Raw genomic sequence first — 19,992 nt, forward strand, 5'->3', positions numbered from 1 at the left:
TAGACTTTTTAATGATGGCTTTTCTGACCAGTGTGAAGTGGTACCTCATTGTAGTTTTGATTTTCATTTTTCTGATAATTAGCGATGTTGAGCATCTTTTCATGTGCCTGTTGGCCATCTGTATGTCTTTGGAGAAATGTCTGTTTAGGTCTTCTGCCCATTTTTTGATTGGATTGTTTGTTCTTTTGTTGTTGAGTTTTATGAGCTGTTTGTATATTTTGGAAATTAGGCCTTTGTCATTGACACCACTTTTAATAGCTGCCTAGTGTTCTACTTTATAATTTACTTAGCCGTCATTAGTGGACATTTTGACTGTTTCCAACTTCTCATTATTATAATTCTGCATTCAAGACTGTATTGCATAAATCATTGTCTCAGATTTTTTTTAACTTGTTATTGAGAAATAATTTCAGACCTTAATCAAAAAAATAGTAAAAATAGTACAGAGAGCTCCCATATACCTTTCAATCAGTCTTTCCAAATGTAAACATTTTATAAAACCATAATACAAATATAAAAACCTGGAAATTTATAGATACAGTACCGTTAACTAATCTATATACTTTATTCAAATTTCTCCAGTTGTCCCACGAGTATCCTTCTTTGTTCCAGGATGCCACATTGCATCATTTGTCCTGTCTGTTTAGTTCCTCCTCAGCCTTTCTTTGTTTTTCATGAACTCGATCCTCTTTTTAATTGAGGTGAAATGTACATAACATAAAATCAACTGTTTTAAAGTGTGTGGTTCAGTGGCATTTAGGACATTCATTATGTCGTACAACTACTGCTTCCGTCTGCTTCCAAAACAATTTCATCAGACCTTGATCCTGTTGAAGATTTTAGGCCTGATATTCTTTAAAATGTCCTGAGATCTGCGTTTGTCTGATGTTTCCTCATAATTAGATTGAGATTATGCCTTTTGGGCAGGAAAACCAGTGAAATGATATTCTGTCCTTCTTGGGGCACAGTATCCAAAGACACGTGGTGTTGATACGTTTCATTATTGGCGATGTTAACTTCAATTCGGTCAAAGTTGTATCTGCAAAGTTTCCTTACTGTAAAGTTACTATTTTACCCTCTGTAATTAGGAAGTATCTTATGAGGAGATACTTTGAGATCAGGTTGTTTAACCTACCATTTTTCCAAAAGCCAGGAAACTTAAATCTCTGAGATGGTGTGGAAAGAGAGTGGTGGAGAGGAACTGGCCCAGGGTTCCAATTCCTCTGGATCTCAGGCTGTGCGTGTACATCAGTTTCTCCTTCTGCACAACAGAAAGGATTATGCTGGTTATGTAAGGATCTTGTGTGAAAAAGAAGAGAAAACCTAGAACTAGGTACTCAGAGATCATTCCGAGGTGGAAAGTGCTGGCAGTGAGCAGTACCTGTGCCTGGCTAGCCCACGGCAAACCCCCTCAGCTTCCAGAAGAGATGGAGAAGGCAGAGTCCCAGTGAGGGTAAAGCCTCTGCGGAGGGTGTTGTGGGCCTGGAGAGCTGGCCTGGCTGTTCCTTTAACTCCTTTGGCTTCGCCCCCTTCCCAACACCCTCTTCTGTGGCCTGGCGCAGCCGACACCCAGAGGCAGGTGAGTGGGCAGCGCAGGAGAGGCCGCAGGGCATATCTACTGCATGTGCAGGCTCAATGCCAGCCCTCGTCTCCCCGCAGTGGCCCTGTGCACCCTCCAGCTGCCCGCTGCATGTTGGCATTCACTTTGCACACATCTGCTTCTTTACCTCACGTGTCGTGTGTCTCCTGCGCTTCCCCCTTAATCCATCATTCTTCATGCTGAGTTTGCTGCGCCTGCTGTAGGAGAAGTGGCCCAGGATACTTGGGGAGGGGTCATCTTTTTAGGTGGTCTCAGGATGGGTGGTCCAGCTCATGCCCACAGAGGCCTGAGATGTTCCCCCTTGGCCCTTAGCCACTGGGCAGCCTGGTCACCACGCAGCAGCTGGCCAGGCATCCTTGCTCCTGTAGAAGGAAAGGAGGGCAGTGGGTGGGAAACACGGTTCTTGCTTGCTGTGCTGCTCTGTGCCCCTGCCCACCCTGTGAGGAGCCCCGGCCCTGGGCCTCGGCACGCCACTGTGCCGGCCCCCGGGGTGTGCTGGAGTGCGCACAGCCGTCCCACGCTGACCCTCTCTATCCCATTGTCCCTCCAGGGCATTGAGCGCCTCAAACGAAAGCACCAGCCCAGGGAACACACGGGCAGCTGGAAGTCAGTCAAAGAGACCTTTGGTGGGGACTTTTCCCTGAACTGGTTCAACCCCTTCTCCGGACCGTGTCATCCAAAGCCTCTCAGTGACAGTGACTGGGTGCGACAGGTGGCATCGCTGTCAGACACTGAGAACACAGAAACAACAGAGGAGCAGTCAGAGGAGAGGAAGGACGAGGACTCCGTGGAGGTGATAGATGAGTGACGCTGTGGGGAGAGGGCCAGACACTGCGCAGTCATGTCACCCTGGATGCTGGCGTCGTGGCCACGGGGCTTCTGGGTACCACATGCTCCCCTGTACCCGCTGCTCCCCTCATACCACCCTCCTGGCCTTGCTGTCCTCTGACCCCTCCTCCCTCTCCCCACGTTGGATTAGGTCAGGGGGTGGGGGTGGACTAGGGGTGACAGAGGAGGATGAGAGAATTGCTCTGAGCTCATCTGCCCGTGAGGGATCATCAGGAACCATTCTCTGAGGCTGGACACCCTTCACAGCCTGCACAGTCCCACCCAGCAAAGGAAACTCTGAACAGGGCAGCCCGGGGGCAGAAAAGAACTGGCCTCTGTCCTTTCTTGGGATGTCTGTCTTCTCTTCAGAAGGTTGGGGCCCAGGATCCTGGCTTTTGAGACTCCTGGCTTTTGAGAACTAAGACTGTGAGGTTGTGATGGAAGAACAGAGCAGGGCTGGCCTTGGGAAACTGGGGTGGGACGCTGGCATCAGGAGAGACAGGGCTGGAAAGGCTGCAAGGATCCTGGTCACTCCCCAGAAAGGGCTTCCCCCTGGTGCCTGCCTAAACTAGGAGAAAGGCACGGCGGCCTTGGCTATCTTCAGGGCTCAGGCTTCATTTGAGAGAGGACCCTAACACTAGGCTGTACACACACACACACACACACACACACACACACACACACACACACACACACACATACACACACACACACACACACACACACACACACACACACACACACACACACACACACACACACACACACACACACACACACACAGCATGCCCAGGTTGGAAACAAGCCTGAGTTGCAACAGTAGCACCCAAACTTAGCTCCCATTCCATACATACTAGAATCCCTGAGTCAGCTCGGAGGTGTCCTGCCTTGTGGCTAAAAATCTGTCCATTCCAAGTGGAGGGTCAGGGGGAGAACCTATTTAGAACTACTGGAACTCTGACCTCTCCCATGAGAAGTGCATTTAACTGTCCCCCCTGGAGAGAGTCTAACCACCCACATGGGCAAAACGGACCAGAAATCTAGCCTGAGTGTTTTAGGCCAGTTCTCCCAAGACAGTGTCCATCATGTCTCTCTGAAAGGATGGGTGGGGGCCAGAGCCTGCAGACTGAGAAGCAGGAAGCCCCCACCACCACCACCACACAGACACCCCCTACACTACCATGCTGAATCGGGGCCCTGGTCGCCCCATTTGAAGCCTGAGGTGTCCGTGATCATTACTGAAGGCCTGAGCAGGACTTCTTGAGTTCTGAAACCCTGTTCTGATAGTTGCTGAAGGAGCATCTTCTGCACAAAGTCCAACAGAGGGTTGGTGCCTCATTTGAGAGCTCTTTACCCGCGCTCCCCAGTGTGAGCCTTCGTTCTCTCTGGCCTGTTGCCCCAGTGTTGACTGACAGCAGCAGCATCGGAGGGCTCAGGCACAGAGGCGGAGCCTGCCCATGCGAGGTCTCTGCCCCTCTCCCAGCTCCAGGCAGGAGAGCATGAGTCCTAGTCCAGAAAGGCCTGTAGCCCCAGTTACACAGGGCGGAAGGTCAGCATTAGGAGGGGCAGCACAGGACACTTAGGTCACTGTGGTGACCATGGGAAAGAAAGGAGGGTGAGGCAGCGGCCTGGTTCTCGGACAGCATCCTTGGGCATTCCGCTAAAGGGGGGTGATTCTGTTAGAGAGACACTGCTGTCTACACCCAATGACCCACAGGCTCTGGGGTTCATTTCTGAGGGACCACTTCTGTCCTAATCCCAGCTCTCTAATGATGTCCCATGAGAGAGGTGACGGCAGGACTCCAGCATTGACAGAGCAACTGGAAAGGCATGGGGCCTTCCACACCCAGGTTGTAGGCCTCTATTTTGGGTCCATATCAGCTTTAATATTTATTATTGACAATGTAAGGGACCCCCAGCATGCTCTGAAGCCTGTTGAGTCTGGGCAGGGTGTGGCCATGGAGGCCTGCTATTTTTTGTCCTCACCCAAAAGGCATCCTGCAGTGCAGGCATGGTGGATTGTACACCAAAGAGACTCCACACTGGGGAAGGAAAGCAGTACCAACCCCTGGAATCCCTGGGGAGACTGCAGTTACAATAAAGGAAGAAGGTTCACTGGTCACTGTTTGTGGATAGCTTCAGTCTCTGCTGAGTCCAAGCCTGAGGTCAAAGGCATGCGCTAAGCCACAGGGCCCTTGAGAAATGTCCTTACACGATAGGTTTGAAACTGGTCTTCCTCTGGCCAGCTTGGCCTGAAAGCAGAGGTACCCACCGACCCCAAAGACAGTTCTGTTTTCAGATTCGTGGGTGGGGAGGTGTTTTACCTGCACAGAGTAGGACCCAGCCCCCAATCCTCTCACTGGGCCCATCTCCCTCCACACTAGACCTCAGGCATGTCAGACCCTGTCCTGTGAGGGCTGGACCTGGCCCCAGCCAGGCTGTGTGGGAGTAACCTACCCAACCCTAAGGCTTGTGACCTTGCACCAGTGACACAGTGGCCTCTCCACGGCAGCTGTCGACAGCAAAATATTCCGCTTAGCCCCAAACCTTCAACATGGCAAATGATATCAAAACAAGATGAGGGCTACAGAGCGGGGCTGGGTGCAAGCTTCCACCTCTTTGAATAAAAGCTCTCTGGTCCACCTTGGTCACCAAAGTCTCATGCCTTCAGCTGGAACAGCCAGTTCGGACCCATGGGCAGTGTCCTGCCTCTCAGGTCACCTCAAGGACACCTCTAAGCCTCTTCTCTCCCATTTCCTGCACGAGAGACAAGTGTCACACAGCACATTGCCAGCTACACTCCTGTCTCTGGATCATTTCCCTGTGGTATCTCCAGCAGGAAGAAAAGTCACCTTTCATGCAGCAAGCATTTATTGTGCACCTACTGTGGACATTGGGGCCAAGAGTGCCCAGAATTGAAGGTCTTTGACTCTAGAGCCCAGGTCCCCACCTCTTAATTTCATGCAGATTACATGTAAAATACCTCATTCAGTCCATGAGGTGCCTCTGCCAGAGAGTGTCCAGTTGGGGTTATGGCCTTAGAGAGAGGGGCAGGCGTCCCGAACGGGGTCCAGAACAAAGAAGTCAGACCCCTCAGAGAGAAAGAGAGTCCCTTGACCTGGGAAGTTTGGAGGATCAGATGACTCTCCAATACCCACGTGATCCCAGCATAAGACACTAAGAAGCTTGTTCACAGAAAGAAAAAAGTGACCCAGGGGACCGCATAGTCATCTTGAAGCCATCAGAGCTTAATTAAAAGCACATTGAGCATCATTTGAGACTTCTCTGGAGGGTAGCTCCAGGAGAACAGTTTCAGGTAACAGAAGGGCTTTCCGTTGGCACAAGGAGGTGCCTTCTCCTAGGATAACAACCGCCCCTGAGAAGGAACAGACCTCTGCTTGAGGGAAGGGGGGTGCTTCTGGCCAGGGTTCTTTCTCCTGGGCTGGGCTGCCTTTCTCCTGGGGCCACCTATCTTTGTCTGAGAGCCTGTTGGCCGGCCTGAGACCATCTCTGGTGGGTCCCTGTACTGCTGCCTGCAGCTCTGCTTCCAGGCCAGCCCTATGGGCCCACCAGCACTGGTGAGATGAAGTGATGGGCAAGGCAGAAGTGGGGCGCCTCTTGGGATGTCTTCTTTATTTGTTTTCCTTATTGCTTTGGCTGTGTTGTGTCTTAGTTGTGGCACACAGGATCTTCATTGAGGTATGCGGGATCTTTTGTTACAATGTGCAGTCTTCTCTCTAGTTGCAGCACGCGGGCTTCTCTCTAGTTGTGCGTGCAGGTTTTCTCTCTCTAGTTGTGGCGCGAGGGCTCTCTGTTGAGGTGTGCGAGCTCAAGTGTTGTGGCGCGTGGGCTTAGTTGCCCTGCAGCATGTGGGATCTTAGTTCCCAGACCAGGGATGGAACCCATGTCCCCTGCATTGGAAGGCGGATTCTTTACCACTGGACCACCAGGGAAGTCCCTTGGGACGTCTTCTTTACCCCAAAGGTCAGGAAGGGGCACCCTTGTTTAACACCCTTCTTTTCATGGGGCTGGTCCAAGTCAGGACCCCTCTGGCTGGCCTGCCCCCTCTGCACCCTGAGGTGGATACCCACAGGGTCAAAAAGGTAGCTTTATTCCTGGGGGTGGCAGAGTGAATGGGGGGTATAGAGGGATGGATTTTACCTCCTTGGCCATGAGAGGAATTGAAGCAATGGGATCAGCAAACTCACAGACCGGTCTAGGGCTACATCCAAGGTTGTTCCCAAGGGAAGGCCTTCCTGAAAAGGGACGCACAAAAAGGGAAGGCCTTCCTGAAAAGGGACGCACAGGGCTGGCTGTCCTCACTGCGCATGGACCGGACGTGTTCAGCAGGGCAAGGCCTGGGATGGGCCTGCCCCTTGTGAGGGGGAGGGGTGCTCTCCAGTCACTCCCAGCACTGCCTGGAGGAGGGGGATTTCAGGTGTTAGAGTGAGAGTGAAGCGTCTGGATGGGACCAAGGGGCGGAGGCTGTGGCTTCCCTGAAGAAGGGTCAGGGGCTGTATGGAGGAAGCAGGTACGCAGGCTCCCTCACCAGGAGAGGTGGGGCCGTTCACCATCCTCCTCCCTCCCTCACCCCCTCACCCCTGCATTGGCCCCCTTGAAGGTTCTTGATTTTAACTTACCAACACCACCCGTCATCACGCAGGAGGGGCCACGGGGTCATCTGCCACCACCAAGGAGCTGGGGCTTCTTCCACATGGAAAACGGGGAATGCCTGCTACTCTGCAGGTGCCTCGAAGACTCACCAGCTGTGGGGAAGTGGAGGAGGGGCCATGAAGTTGGGTTTAGGGTGCCACAGTTTCAAGTTGCCTGAAGTTGTCAAAAGTCAAAGGTGAACAGACAGCACCTGGCCCTCAGTCCTGCTTCTGGTTTGGTGGGCAGGCCCAGGCCCAGGCCCAGGCCCAGGCCCAGGCTCGGTGTGTACAGAGGTCTGAGGGAAAGGGCCCATCCACCCACTGGTCTTCAGGTAGGCCCCCCTCAGGGAGGGAGGAGGGATGGGTGTGGGGCAGTGGGGCAGGGAGTCCTTGGATTTCAGGCAGACAATAGCGAGGAGAGACTGTACTTCCAACAGGCCCAGCCCAGTGCTGGCAGAAGACTCCGCTTGGCTGGTGCTTCCAGGGCTGATGCGCCCTGAGGCTGAAGAGGTGGTCCCTTCTCATGGGGCGAGTGGGCAGCAGCTCTGAGCTTCTGATAGCCTATGGCTCCAGGGAGGGACTCTGCAGCTGTGGACACCTTTGGTTCTGACTACAGACAGCGGTGGCCCTGCTCTTTGAGGCCATGACTCAAGGCAGGGGTGTGGGGTTCTGTGGCCCAGGCTGGGCGTTTCTGGCTGTCAACAAGGCAACCCTGTGAGTCCACGTGACCTGGCCTAGTGGGTCCTGCTGCCTGTGGTTTGTGTTGGCCTTTGAACGCTGTGTTTCACCCAGCTGGCTCTTGAATCTGTCCTCATATGAGTAATCCAATCTAATCATCTGAAATCTAATGAGTAATAAAATGTAATTATCTGAAAGCTAATCCCAAAGCAGGAAATGCTGAAACACTCAGCCAAGGCTCAGAGCCGATCAGAGCTGCTGCCTCTTTCTGGGGCATCAGGCGAAGGCTAGTTGGTGATGAGAACAGTCTTCTCAGCATGAACCTCTTTCACCTGATTGGAATTGAACTTGATAAATTTCTCGAGTTCAGCTTTCATTGGGACGCCTTTAATTTGGAATCTGATGGTCTCACCTGGCTTCACTGTCCTGGAAAATTCAAAGACACACAGACATGCAGTCCGTTTAGGGTGCTGTGGGAGAGGAGAGGTGAGTTGTGTGAGAAACTAGGAGTCCCAACCACAGCTTAGCCTCTTTGAAGGGTCCTGGCCATTCCTGGGCACAGCAATGTGCCCACGCTGGGTGCTGTGAGAAGCACCTAGGCAGCTTTTGATGAATACTGATGATTAGACCCAGGCTGGAGAGTCAGACGCAGCCTGTCGGGGTTGGAACATGCCACCAGGGTGGGGCAAGGGTGCCAGTAGCATCTCAGCTATTGGCAGCACTGTTTATAAACTGACAAGCTGAGGACAAGTTCAACCTCTGGCTTGTTATGCCTGATCCATACAGTGATTTTTACAGCTTGAATTAGTTGCCGCCTTTTAAGACCCAGGAACTTTACACTGTAGAAGGACACACATGCTCCTCTAGCTTATTCTGAAAGGTCAGAAGATCCGGACGTGCAGGGCCCAAGTTCCTACGCAGCTTCAGTTAGCCAGGGTGAGTGGTAGCCCCCGCTCCTGTTTACCATGGGCCTCCCTGTTCCTGTTTGTCCACAACACCCCACTGCCCCCATGGTTACTGCCAACTGGTCCAGCCAGTTTGAGTCTTGTCCCCTGGGCTTATAGACTTCCTCTTCACTCACCATCACCCTAGGGGAAGACAAAAGGCCAGAAACAAGCATAGCCTCTGGAGCCAGACAGGCCTGGGTCCTCTTGGGCACTTAGGCCATTCTCTGTCCATTTTCCTCTTGCTGTTTGGCCCCTTTGACTTTCACAGCCATCCCATGCATTGAATAGGTATTATTATCCCCATTTTATAGATGAGGAAACGGAGGCTCAGTTTCTGAGGCTTGCTGAAGGCCCGTCCCCTGGCTAGTTAGAGTAAACTGGCCCCGGGATGGCACTCACCAGATCTGGGACACAGCTCTGATGCTTTAGATGACTCTGCTGCCGCCTCTCTGGGCCTCCGTTGTCTCAGATATAAAGCAAGGTGGTTGAACCAGCTGGCGTCCAGGGCCTCTTCTGGCTCTGATATGTCACAAACCCTCCTAGGAACCCTGCCTGGGTTTGCAGATGTTCTTGCTCCATGGGTGTTAGCAACAGTTGTCTCCTATGAAATCCAAGAGGAACATCTGTTTTACGATGAATCACCGAAAAGGAATCATCCAGCCTCTCACTACTAGAATGTGGTCTGGGGGCCACACCGCTGACAACACTAGCAGCACCTGGGAGCCTGTTCGAAACACACACTCTGAGCCTCCACCCCCACCTGCTGAATCAGAATACACATTTTAACACCATTCTCCCAGTTAATTTGTCTGTATCTTAAGGTCTAAGGAAGTCATAATCTACTGGTTTTTCTTTGGAATATTCAGACACCCTGCAAGAAACAGATCATCAGAAACCTTCGTTCGGAAACAAACCATTAGTTTGGTCAAGTCCTTTGCTAGATCTATCAGTATATCAAAATCAATAGTCTCCATATAGTCCAGCAAGCAAGTAAAAAATATAATGAAAAATATCTCATTCACAAAAGCTATAAGTACATCTGAGAAGTCATCCAAATAGGTATGTGCAAATGATGAATGAACAATAAAACTTTTCTAAATGTAACAAAGACCTGAATAAATGGAATGATACCCCACATGCCTAAACCGGAAGCCTCAGTGTAGTCCCTTGGCATGATTCTCTCCCAGATAACGTGGTACATTCAATGCAGTACCAGTCTCAATCCCAACAGTTTTTAAAAGTTCTTTGGACAAGAAAAATAGTGGAGGGAGCATTTGCCTACTACATATCAATATGTACTATAGAACTATAATACTTTAGATGGTATGACATTGCATTAGGAGAAGATAAAAAAGCAAATCAGAGTCCAGAGACCCAGATGTATGAAAGCAGCATTTCAAAACACTGGGAAATGATAGATTATTTGAGAAAGTTGGAGCTCTACATCACTCCACACCCCCCAAAATTAAATTCCACATGCCTAATAGTATAAATAAAGCCAAAAGTTTTAGAAAAAGCATAGGAAATATATATTCTTGGGGTGACATGAAACCCTTAAAGGAAAGATGTGTGAGCCAGGTACAGTACATGTTTTCATGGTAAGTTAAAGCAGAGAAATAGAACCACAATGATGAGTTCTATCAAGCCAGGAAAAGGTGTGTGTGTGTGTATCTGAAGGCTGGTAGGGGAGAATCTGTTCCATGCCTTCCTTTAGCTTCTGGTGTTGTCGGTAATCATATATATGTATAAATAACCTGACATCCTGAGCTTTGTCAGACTCTCTTTTAAGGAACTCAAGACATGTCATCCCATGCCAGCCAGAGTGCTTGCCTGACCTGTATCCTGGCCTCTTTGCAGCTCTAATCAGGATGCCTCTTCACCAAACTAAGGACCTTCCTGCACAATCCGGCCCCAACTGAAGCCTGTGGTTCTGAGATGCCCCGTCTAGCAAGGCAGATGGGTGCAAGGAGGCTTCCCCAGAAAGGCCCTTGAAACGAGGGACATTTGTGAGGGAGGATTCCCACAGAGGCCCTTCCCGAGCTCCAGGGTTAATACATAGGTTCCCGCCCACCACACCAGGGCTTCCTTCCACACCCTTGGATAACACACCTCCTCACAGACAAGCCCCCCAGGGGCCTCCCAGTCCAGTTGCCTCACAGAGCAGCCCAGAGAAAGAAGCAGCACGGAAGCTAAGCTCTGTTCTTCCCTCGAAGCACCCCACCTCTAATCTGGCCAGAACTCCTGACCCTGGTGTACCCGCTTCCCGCCCCTGGCCTTGGCTGAGCCCTCTTCCTCCGACCCCCACCTCAGGCCTGGTGCCCCTCCTCCACCCAGGGATCTCCTGGGCTTACATCCTGTTTTTCATGTTTTAGGCTTGACATCATTTGTAACATTCATCCAAATATCTAGCTCTTCCAATACAGTTCCCGCTTCCCACCCACACCCTGTGGTTTCTCCATGCCTTTGGCCATGCAGATTTATTAGCTAAAACCTCTTAATTCCTGAAATACAGTCAGAGCCAATTCAGAGGCCTAAAAGGCAGGCCAGCCAGGCAAAGCTAGAATACCTGTTTACAAGGCACCTCAAACATCCCTGGAAACATGACTGCCTGGAGAGATGTGTGTTTTCTCCAACTCCTCTCACGGGGGTGGAAGAAAAATGCTGCTCCATCACTTGGGTGAGGGTGGGGAGTGAGATTCCCCAAGAGAAACTCTTGACACTTAAGTAATGAAAGACCCCAAACTGCCTTCCAGGAGGGTGGGCACCTGTAACTTTAGCATCTTTAGAATTTTGTACTATGTGCAAGTAATTACTGATTCCAAAAATTACAACATTAAAAAATTCAGTTCACCAAAAGCTTTAAAAAAAAATTGCGTGATCCAACCCTTCTCCAGAAATAATTATTTGGAAAAGCAAGGTGTCATTTTTCTTAGGAAAACAATTGACCTAAAGAATAAGCCAACCAGGGGCCCCTCCAGGAGTCTTAGGGCCCTACCCCCAGCCAAGGCCGAACTCTGGCCAGGAGCCCTTTCCGCCTGCAGGTGGCTCACCTCTACAGGGAGCTCAGGGTACTAGAAAGATGCAAACTTCCAAGAGGCGGTTGTTTCCTTGGATTCTAGAATTTCTGCAGTTATGAAACCTTTGATGATTGATTCATCATCAAACATAGGCTTCCCATGCAGGTATTGGAGTCCAAGGACCGTCTCTTCAGATGCTGCCAAAGAGCTAGAGAGGAGGGGTGTGGTCATTTATTATAGCTGCCTGCCCCCCCCCCCCCCCAAATGAGTTATCATCAAGCACAGAATTAGATGAAGTCTGGATGGATGGAACTGGATTACTTTGGGTAAGTCTCTTCCTCTCTTTGGAAAACAAGAAGTTGGGATCAAGGTGGAATAATAATTGGCTGCATTCTCCAGGCTCCCATCCTGAGTCCATGGAGACATCATAGCTGTTGTTAGGACTATCTGCCCATTCTCAACTGCCCTGGGTACCCAACAACCTATTGATGAGGGTAGGCACTTGAGATAAAATCTTTGCCACCATAAAAGAAGACTTCTAATGACACTTTCAGCACCCCTAATTTCTGACTCTGTGATAGACCCCAGGCTCCTGGCCTAGTAGTCTCTTCGGCCCTCATCTTCTCTGTGCCTAGATTCCTTGTAAATACCAAGAGGTAAGTACTTAATAAATGTTTGTTTGCGTTTACTCACACAAGCTTGTTAGTGTATGGAAATAGTCTACAGATAAGAGGGACATATCAGATAGTGGGGACTCTGATCCCTTTTCTTGACCCTGGTTCCAGTACCTTGACCTTGCCACTGCGTGGTCTTATGGAGGATGTCCAGGCTAGTGGTGTTTTTGCCTGTGTATGTCTGCAGTTCAAGGGAGCCCGAGATGTGACAGTCTTTGGGGTAGCTGTCTGTCTTTCTTTTGAGAGTGATGGTGAACTTGATAGGGTTTCCCAGCAGCACAGGATCTGCCTGGACATACATCTGAAGGAGGTCCTCCTTTTGGGGTAGTTTGTACTCACTCTCATAACTGAAGAGGGAGAAGGCATGGTCCATGACCTCCCTCTTCTCAGGGGAGCCTGAGTGAGACACAAAAGCAGCTTCCTTAGAGTGCCCCTCCATGGGCCGATGTCCCAACCCACCCTGGAGGCAGTAGCAGCCTACCCACCAGCCTGGACTCCAAGGACATTCCAGGGGCCCAAGGGCTATGAATTCACAGAGAGGTGTTCAAATCACCATTACTGAAAAACAGCACACTCTGACGTCAGTAGGCATGGCAAAATAAAGACCTCTGAAAATTAATTCCTCCATAAAAGCAACGAGAACCCCCCAAAAATGATCGCAATCAACTTTTTCAGAACCCTTGAAATTAACCAAAGGCTTGCAACTATCTGAGGAGCATTTATTCTCTGTAAGAATAGTGTTTTATGGTATTTTTAACTTGCTGAGCGATTCCCATCCCTTTTCCCCAACTCCACAGTAGCCTTGAAATCCAACAGCACCACAGTCACAGTCAAAACCAGCAACCTAATCACCTCTGAAGGTAGAAGGGGGTTGGATCTCTCCAAAACTCCACCATCAGAGAACTGTCATTCTGGCAGTCCTCTGTAAACCCCCACCCATGAGGCTTATCTTTACTTGACCTGACTCAGAGCTCACGCCTTATAATTTGCCTTTACCCAGTGGTGTTTGTCAAAAAAAAGGGGGGGGGGCAGTTGTTTAACATTGCAGTTGCCTAAGGCAACAATAACAGTTGAGGGGGAAAAGCCCACCAAAAAGAAAAAAAAAAGGGAAAAGCTGAATAACATCCATAGGGGCTTTGAAAACCTCAGACAGATTCCTGGGAATCTAGAAAGACGTGCATGTGTAGGGCTGTGCACATGCCCAGGAAAGACCTAGAATGCCATAAGCTGTCACTTCTGACTGACCCTGAGTCCCTACACAGGCAGGAAGTGAAGGCTAAGACAGAATTGAAAACTGCCTGCCAGAGCATGAAATGTGTACCCCAACTTTACACAGGACTCCATGGCAAAAGCTAGGAAACTTATTGGTCCACGACATTTATGGAAATTCCTGTCCACTCAGAGCTGACCACTAAGCACACTGAGCAGAGACTTCGGTGACCATGTACTGACTTCGCAGAACTCTGTCCGGAAAGTTACTAAACAAACAGCAACAGCAAACAGAAACAAAACTTAACACACCTGGGGGTGGGGGGCAGGGGGTACATGGATAGCAGAGACCTCAGAAGAGAAAGTAGCAGGCGGGGAAAGCAGAGATAGAGGTCTGGAGGGGGGAAGCCATGTAAGGGAAGGGGGAGCAGCACAGTTGGGGGATAGAGTCCGGAAAGGGACCGGAGGCTGACTCTGCAGGGTCTGGAAGGCCAGGCTGAGGAGCTGCTGTTTCATTGGGGGAGCACTGGGGAGCATGGACGTTCAAGCAAGTTGAATCAGCGGTTCAGATAATACAAAAACCTCAATGAGGACATTTTTTAAAAGAGGTGAAAGGCCTGCTTGCCTCTCCCCAGGCCTAAAAGCCCTACTTAAAGAAAGACTGAAAAAAGAAAGAGAGAGCGAGAGGGAGGAAGGAAGGAAGGGAGGGAGGGAGGAAGGAGAGAGAGAGGAGAGAGAGAGAAAGGAAAAAAGAAAGACACAAAACCAACAAGAATAAATTCTGAAGGGCAGAGACCTACCAGATGGAGTCTCGGTCATGCTAGAGTAGGCTCGCCCGTCTCATTCAGGTAGGTGTCCACCATGAGGCTCTTTTCGGTGTCACGGGCTGAATCGTAGGCAGTCACACCGCATGCTGGGATGCCCAATGCTCTCAGCTCTGAGACGACACCAGGCAGGGTGATCAGTCTCACCCTTGGTACCTCTCCCTTTGACGCTTGGTCTCCTGAGGGGGGATAGTCAGTGCCCACCCCCAGCAGAACAAGGTGTTGGCAGCCTAGCCCAGCCCCCAGCGTGGCCCCACAGAGCATCTCAGAACATGGGGAGAGTGCAGTTGGACCAGGACAAAGGGCCAAGGAGTGTACCAGCCAGCTGACCTGGGGCATATGCTCACCTCTCTGTGCCTCAGTTTCCTCTGTAAAATGGCAATCATTAGAACCCCTATCTTTAGGGTTGTTCTACAGATGACATGTTTATGTTTTCCTCCTGTCCCAACTAGTGGCCCCAGCCTGTCAGTGCCTCTTGGACCCAAGCATCCACAGAGCAAAGTGGGCAGCAGGGAGGGAGGAGAGTGATGCTGGGCTCCAAGAATGTTCACACTTTCAAAAATCCTAATGGGTGGTGTTATATTTCCTGTGAAACAAAGCAAATTCCTCTTCCCTGGTGTAGTAGGCAGCCTCGAAGAGGGTCCCCAGTAATGCCCTCCTCCTCCCTGCGGAAGCCCCTCTCCCAGAGTGTGGGCCAGGGTCGTGTCCATCCTTCTGCGTACTTGATGGGCAAGAGGAATGGATTTCTCTGTGAATCAATCCCCCTCCACCCCCACTTTCCCTAGAGCACAGGCTTTAGGAGAGAAAGGGCAGAGCACCAAAAGGCACATCCAAGCAGGGGAGATGGAGGCCATGGCCAGGCTTTCCACATCTACCAGAGCATACAGGGTCCTGGAACCCAGATTGGGGTCCTTCAGCTTTGTGGTCTCGAAGAGGCTCTGGCTCGGCAGACAAATGCAGCGGTTGTTTTAGGAAATGAAGAAAGAGGCCATTGGACTTCCCTGGTGGTCCAATGGTAAAGAATCTTCCTTCCAATGCAGGGGACATGGGTTCAATCCCTGGCTGGGGAACTAAGATCCCACATGCCTCAGGGTAACTAAGCCCATGCCACGACTACTGAGCTCCTGCACCTCAATGAGAGAGCCTGCGTGCTGCAAACTACAGAGCCCACGTGCCCTGGAGCCCGGGCACCACAACTAGAGAGAGAAAATCCAAACACCACAACTAGAGAGAAGGCCCGGAAGTCTGCAAGATGCAATGAAGACCCAATGTAGCCAAAAAACAAAAAAGAGGCCGTTAACAAGTGTTTGTTCCATGTCAGAAACTTAACACATACCCCCTAATTTTTTTTTTTTTTTGACCAGGCTGTGCGACTTGCGGGATCTTAGCTCCCCCACCAGGGAATGAACCCGTGCCCGCATCAGGGAAAGCGTTGAGCCCTAACCACTGGACATCTGGGAAGTTCCCACATACCCCCTAATTTGCACTTCATGACCACCCTGTGGGACCACCGATCTCCCCGCAAGGAACTCTGCCCATAGGCTCACAAAGAAGTCTCCCACAGCATGGAAAGCCAGAAGGCACTTAAAGACCCATCCCCAAGGCAGCCGTTAAGTAAACCCACAGGTCCATGGGGAAGAATATTACACAGCCATTAAAAAGAAGTACCAGCAGAGTTTTTAATACCATGGAGAAAATTCCTTTGTGATCAAGTTAAATAAACAAAATAGACTACAAATTTGTGCATGTATAACATTTATCTCAAATCCGTAAGCAAGAATTAGTAAAAGAATGAAACACACTGAACCTTAAGTATTTATCACTGAGAGACGAGATTCTGATTTCATTTCTTTCCATGTCTCTGTATCTTCTAAGGTCTTTTGTGATAAACGTGTTACTTTTTAAATTCTATTGATATATTTATTTTAAACCACTTTATTGAGATATAGTTTACATCCCATAAAATCCACCCTTTAAGCTGGATGATTCAATGGTTCTAGTATATTTACAGGGTTGAAGTACATGTGTTATTTTTGTAATCTGAGAGGGAAACTACCAAAATAAAAGGAATAGCTCATAATCTTCATTCTTCAGAAAGCGTCTGGGAGAGTTCTCTGGTCATAATTCTTTGAGGTTGTTAAAGTCACCCCTTGATTTTCTCAGAGGGGCAATTACCTAGGATTTAGGAGATACTTTCTTCCTCACACTCCTGTGGTCCTCATTCCCACTGTTTCCTTCCTCTGGTGACTGCTCCCCACCCCCAAATGCCACTCCCCGCCCCCCCCCACACTGGGAAGTGGGGGGTGGCAGAGAGTAGAGGCGGATGGGAAAGGCCCTAGGCCCAGCTCTAATTCTGCCACCTCTCTGCATGTTCTGGGGGAGGTCAGCGCTCTCTGGGCAAGCATCCCACATACGGGTTTGGGGATTGGTCTGAAGCTCACAAACCTTTCTCCACAACCTTTACTGGCTACTACCTAACGAAAAAGGTGGGCTGGTTCAGCCCGTGCCATGGAGGATGCCCTCATTTCACTCTGCCTCATTGGCCATGAAAACTGCATTCTCTGATGCAAGAGCACACATGCACGTGGAGTTATCGTCCTGCCTGGACACAGGCAGACCTGTCACAGGAGGAAGCTGCCTGGCTTGGGGCTTAGGGGGAGGTCCTGCAAAGTCTACCCAAGGGGTTTGGAACAGTAAGTGTTGGGGGTTAAGGCATGGGAGGTAAGAGTTAAGACAGGCATCAAAAAGATGCTCGCTTCCTGGCAGGGAGGGTGGGGGGGACTCGAGGGGGGAGAGTCAAGGAAGGGAGGGAATACAGGGATATGTGTATAAAAACAGATGATTGAACCTGGTGTACCCCAAAAAAAATAAAAAATAAAAAATAAATAAATAAAATAAAAAAAAAAAGGATGCTCGCTTCCTGACCAGGGACTGACCCCCTGCGCGGGACTTCCACTGGGCAAATGTGGGGCAGTCTGAGCACAGACAGTAATTAAGAACAGGAATGATTGTAAACCAATGGGAGCAAATGAGATCCCTGAGTCCATGCAAATAGACTGTTTCATAGATGGATAGATGATTGATAGATTAGACAGACAGACCGATGATAGACAGATTGGGGTGAAGGGAGGGCTTTGCTTACAGGAGAATACCAGGGCCCAGCAGGTAAGTGTCGAGGGAGAGCTGGAGTTGGAAAATCACTGTACAACCATCACAGAGAAGGCTGGTTCAGGCAAGAGCTGTCAGTGGATAGTAAATCTAGGTAGGCAGCATTTTCATGAGGACAAGGATATTTGCATGGCTTTAGAGTGTCACCACACGGACTACTTATTAGTAACAAAGGAAATAACAGTAATTATATAGCAGGGAAATTGCACAATACTTTGACCAAATGATCAAATTTAACATCCCCAATGAGGGGCAGAGAGACATCGTGTGCCTCCAGAGGTGATGTCCTGAGGACACAGCATCACTTATGTAATAGTCCAGCCAGGGAGGCATCACCCACATTTAAAGATCATGAATCATTAGGGAATTCCCCGGAGGTCCAGTGGTTAGGACTCTGTGCTTTCACTGCAGGGGGCATGGGTTCGATCCCTGGTCAGGGAACTAAGATCCCGTAAGCCGTGCAGTGCGGCCAAAAATAAATTAAACAAACAAATTAATTAATTAAAAATAAAAAATACAGATCATGAATCATCAGACAAACCCAAAATGAGGAATGTTCTAATGGGAAAAAAAGGGAGGCTGGGGGTCTATTCCTCAAAAATGTCCACGTCAAAAAAGGCTAAGGCTGAGGAATGGTTCCAGATTAAAGGAGGTAAAGAGACAGGACAACTGAACACAGTGTGTGACCCTGGACTGGATCCTGTACTGGAGGGAAAAAAATGTTATAAAGAACATGATTGGATCAACTGACTAAGCTGGAATTCCAATAAGTAGATTAGACATGATGTTATGTCAACACTGAATTACTGAAGTTGATAACAGCAGTGTAGTAAGAGAATATTCCTATTCTTAGGAAGTACACATTGAAATATTTATGGGTAAGAGCAATAACATATGTAACTTACTCTCACATGGTTCAGAAATGAAGGGAGTGTGTGTGTGTGTGTGTGTGTGTGTGTGTGTGTGTGTGTGTGTGTGGAGAGAGAGGAAGCGAGAGAAAATGATGGGGAAAATGATAAAGAAAATAGGGCAAAATGTTCACAATAGGTGGATCTGGATAAAAGGCATATGGATGTTCTTTACACAATTTTTGCCTACTTTTCTGCAGCTTGAAATCATTTCCAAACACAAAATTAAAAATAAATAAATAAATAATAAATAAATACGAGTAAAAACCCAGCTCCCTGGTTTCTAGCTTGTACACCTGAGTTTTAAACTCCAAGGCCGCTGCAGAAGGAGAGTGGGTGTGGAGAAGGTCTGGTATCGAATGAGCGCGTGTGAGGTTCATGCTCACCAGCGCGTGCCCAGCAGTCACGGGACAGAGGCGGGTGCTGGTGGGGGAGCAATGCCCTCCAGTGCCGTTTGCACAAAGGCTCTGGTGGAGCCACAGGAAGAAAGAGGTTGGGCCAATGAAAAAGTGGAGGGAAGAGAGGAGACCCAAAAGAGCAGAGTTTTCAGGAGGAAGGAAGCACCAGTCAGGATTCAGGCCCTGCGCCCAAAGGAGGCAAGTAAGAAGCTGGGGTGACCCCCTTCCAAGGGCAGCCTCCATACAGTGGTGGGGACAAAAGCCAGCTGGCGGGGGTCATGCAGGGGAGAAGTGAAACGCCCGAGGAGCTCAGCCACAAGGAGGCTGCTCCAAAGCCACCCATGATCTGCCCCTGGGTCCGGTCTCTTCACCTAGTTTGCAAGCACCTGGACAGCAAGCAAAGCTCATGGACCACTGGAGGCATACAGTAGGCGCTGCTTCTTGTTTCCTCCCATGAGTCTCACCTGACACATTCCCCCAGCTGACCTGAATTTCACGTTACCCTCACACCATGGGTTGAAAAGAAACATGGGTACACATGCTTTCTTCAAGTTTAAAGATGTGTTTGTTTTCACTTTTCACGAGCAGGTGGTACTTGCCTACAACAGCGTGGGGGCGCTGCCGACCACCACCTTGACCTGAGCAAAGACACAAGCTATGGTGGACACATGCCCCATTGGCCACACCCTGAACTCTACCAATGCCTCTCAGAGCAATCCATCAGCTCTAACACATCACCCCGTCTGGAACAAGCCTGTTCCCCCCAGAGACCAGGAGTGGCCAGGAGGGACTGGGATGGCAGATGCCCGAGACAGAAAAGCAGCCACGCAAAGCAGAAGCCTTCAGCAAATCCTGCTGATGCACCTAGACAGACTGGGTTTGAAACTTAGCAGGTGTTTTCAACTTCCCCCTTTGACCTTTACTCCCTTCACTATAGCCTGGAGAGGAAGCCACTGCCCAGGTGGTTGGGATGATTCCATAGATAATACAAACGTAAGGGGCCTGGCCCACCACCTGGCACTTCGGGGGGCAAGTTAAATGTCAGCTGCCTTTTGCAGCAAAAAACCCCCCTCTCTCTGTTGTTGGAAT

At 49.7% G+C, this 19,992-nt stretch overlaps 1 protein-coding gene and 1 long non-coding RNA gene across 4 annotated transcripts in view; one reads left to right on the forward strand and one right to left on the reverse strand.

Annotated features, from left to right (window-relative positions):
- Window positions 1-6,283, forward strand: part of ZDHHC3 (zinc finger DHHC-type palmitoyltransferase 3) — a 57,819-nt gene extending 51,536 nt beyond the window's left edge. For all 3 annotated transcript variants that reach the window (XM_057704423.1, XM_057704422.1, XM_057704426.1), the window contains one exon: window positions 2,151-6,283. In XM_057704423.1, coding sequence (XP_057560406.1) covers window positions 2,151-2,408 — 258 coding nt within the window. In that variant the 3' untranslated portion in view covers window positions 2,409-6,283. The remainder of the gene's footprint in view (window positions 1-2,150) is intronic.
- A 1,088-nt stretch (window positions 6,284-7,371) lies between these two features.
- LOC130834356 (uncharacterized) lies at window positions 7,372-17,294 on the reverse strand. The gene is made up of 3 exons (XR_009048673.1): window positions 14,406-17,294; window positions 9,105-9,306; window positions 7,372-8,184 (listed from the first exon to the last, which is right to left on the reverse strand). It is a non-coding gene; the product is annotated as an uncharacterized LOC130834356 (long non-coding RNA).
- Between the last annotated feature and the right edge of the window lie 2,698 nt (window positions 17,295-19,992).

The sequence above is a fragment of the Hippopotamus amphibius genome, chromosome 13 (assembly GCF_030028045.1).
Source record: "Hippopotamus amphibius kiboko isolate mHipAmp2 chromosome 13, mHipAmp2.hap2, whole genome shotgun sequence".
Classification (NCBI taxonomy): Eukaryota; Metazoa; Chordata; class Mammalia; order Artiodactyla; family Hippopotamidae; genus Hippopotamus; species Hippopotamus amphibius.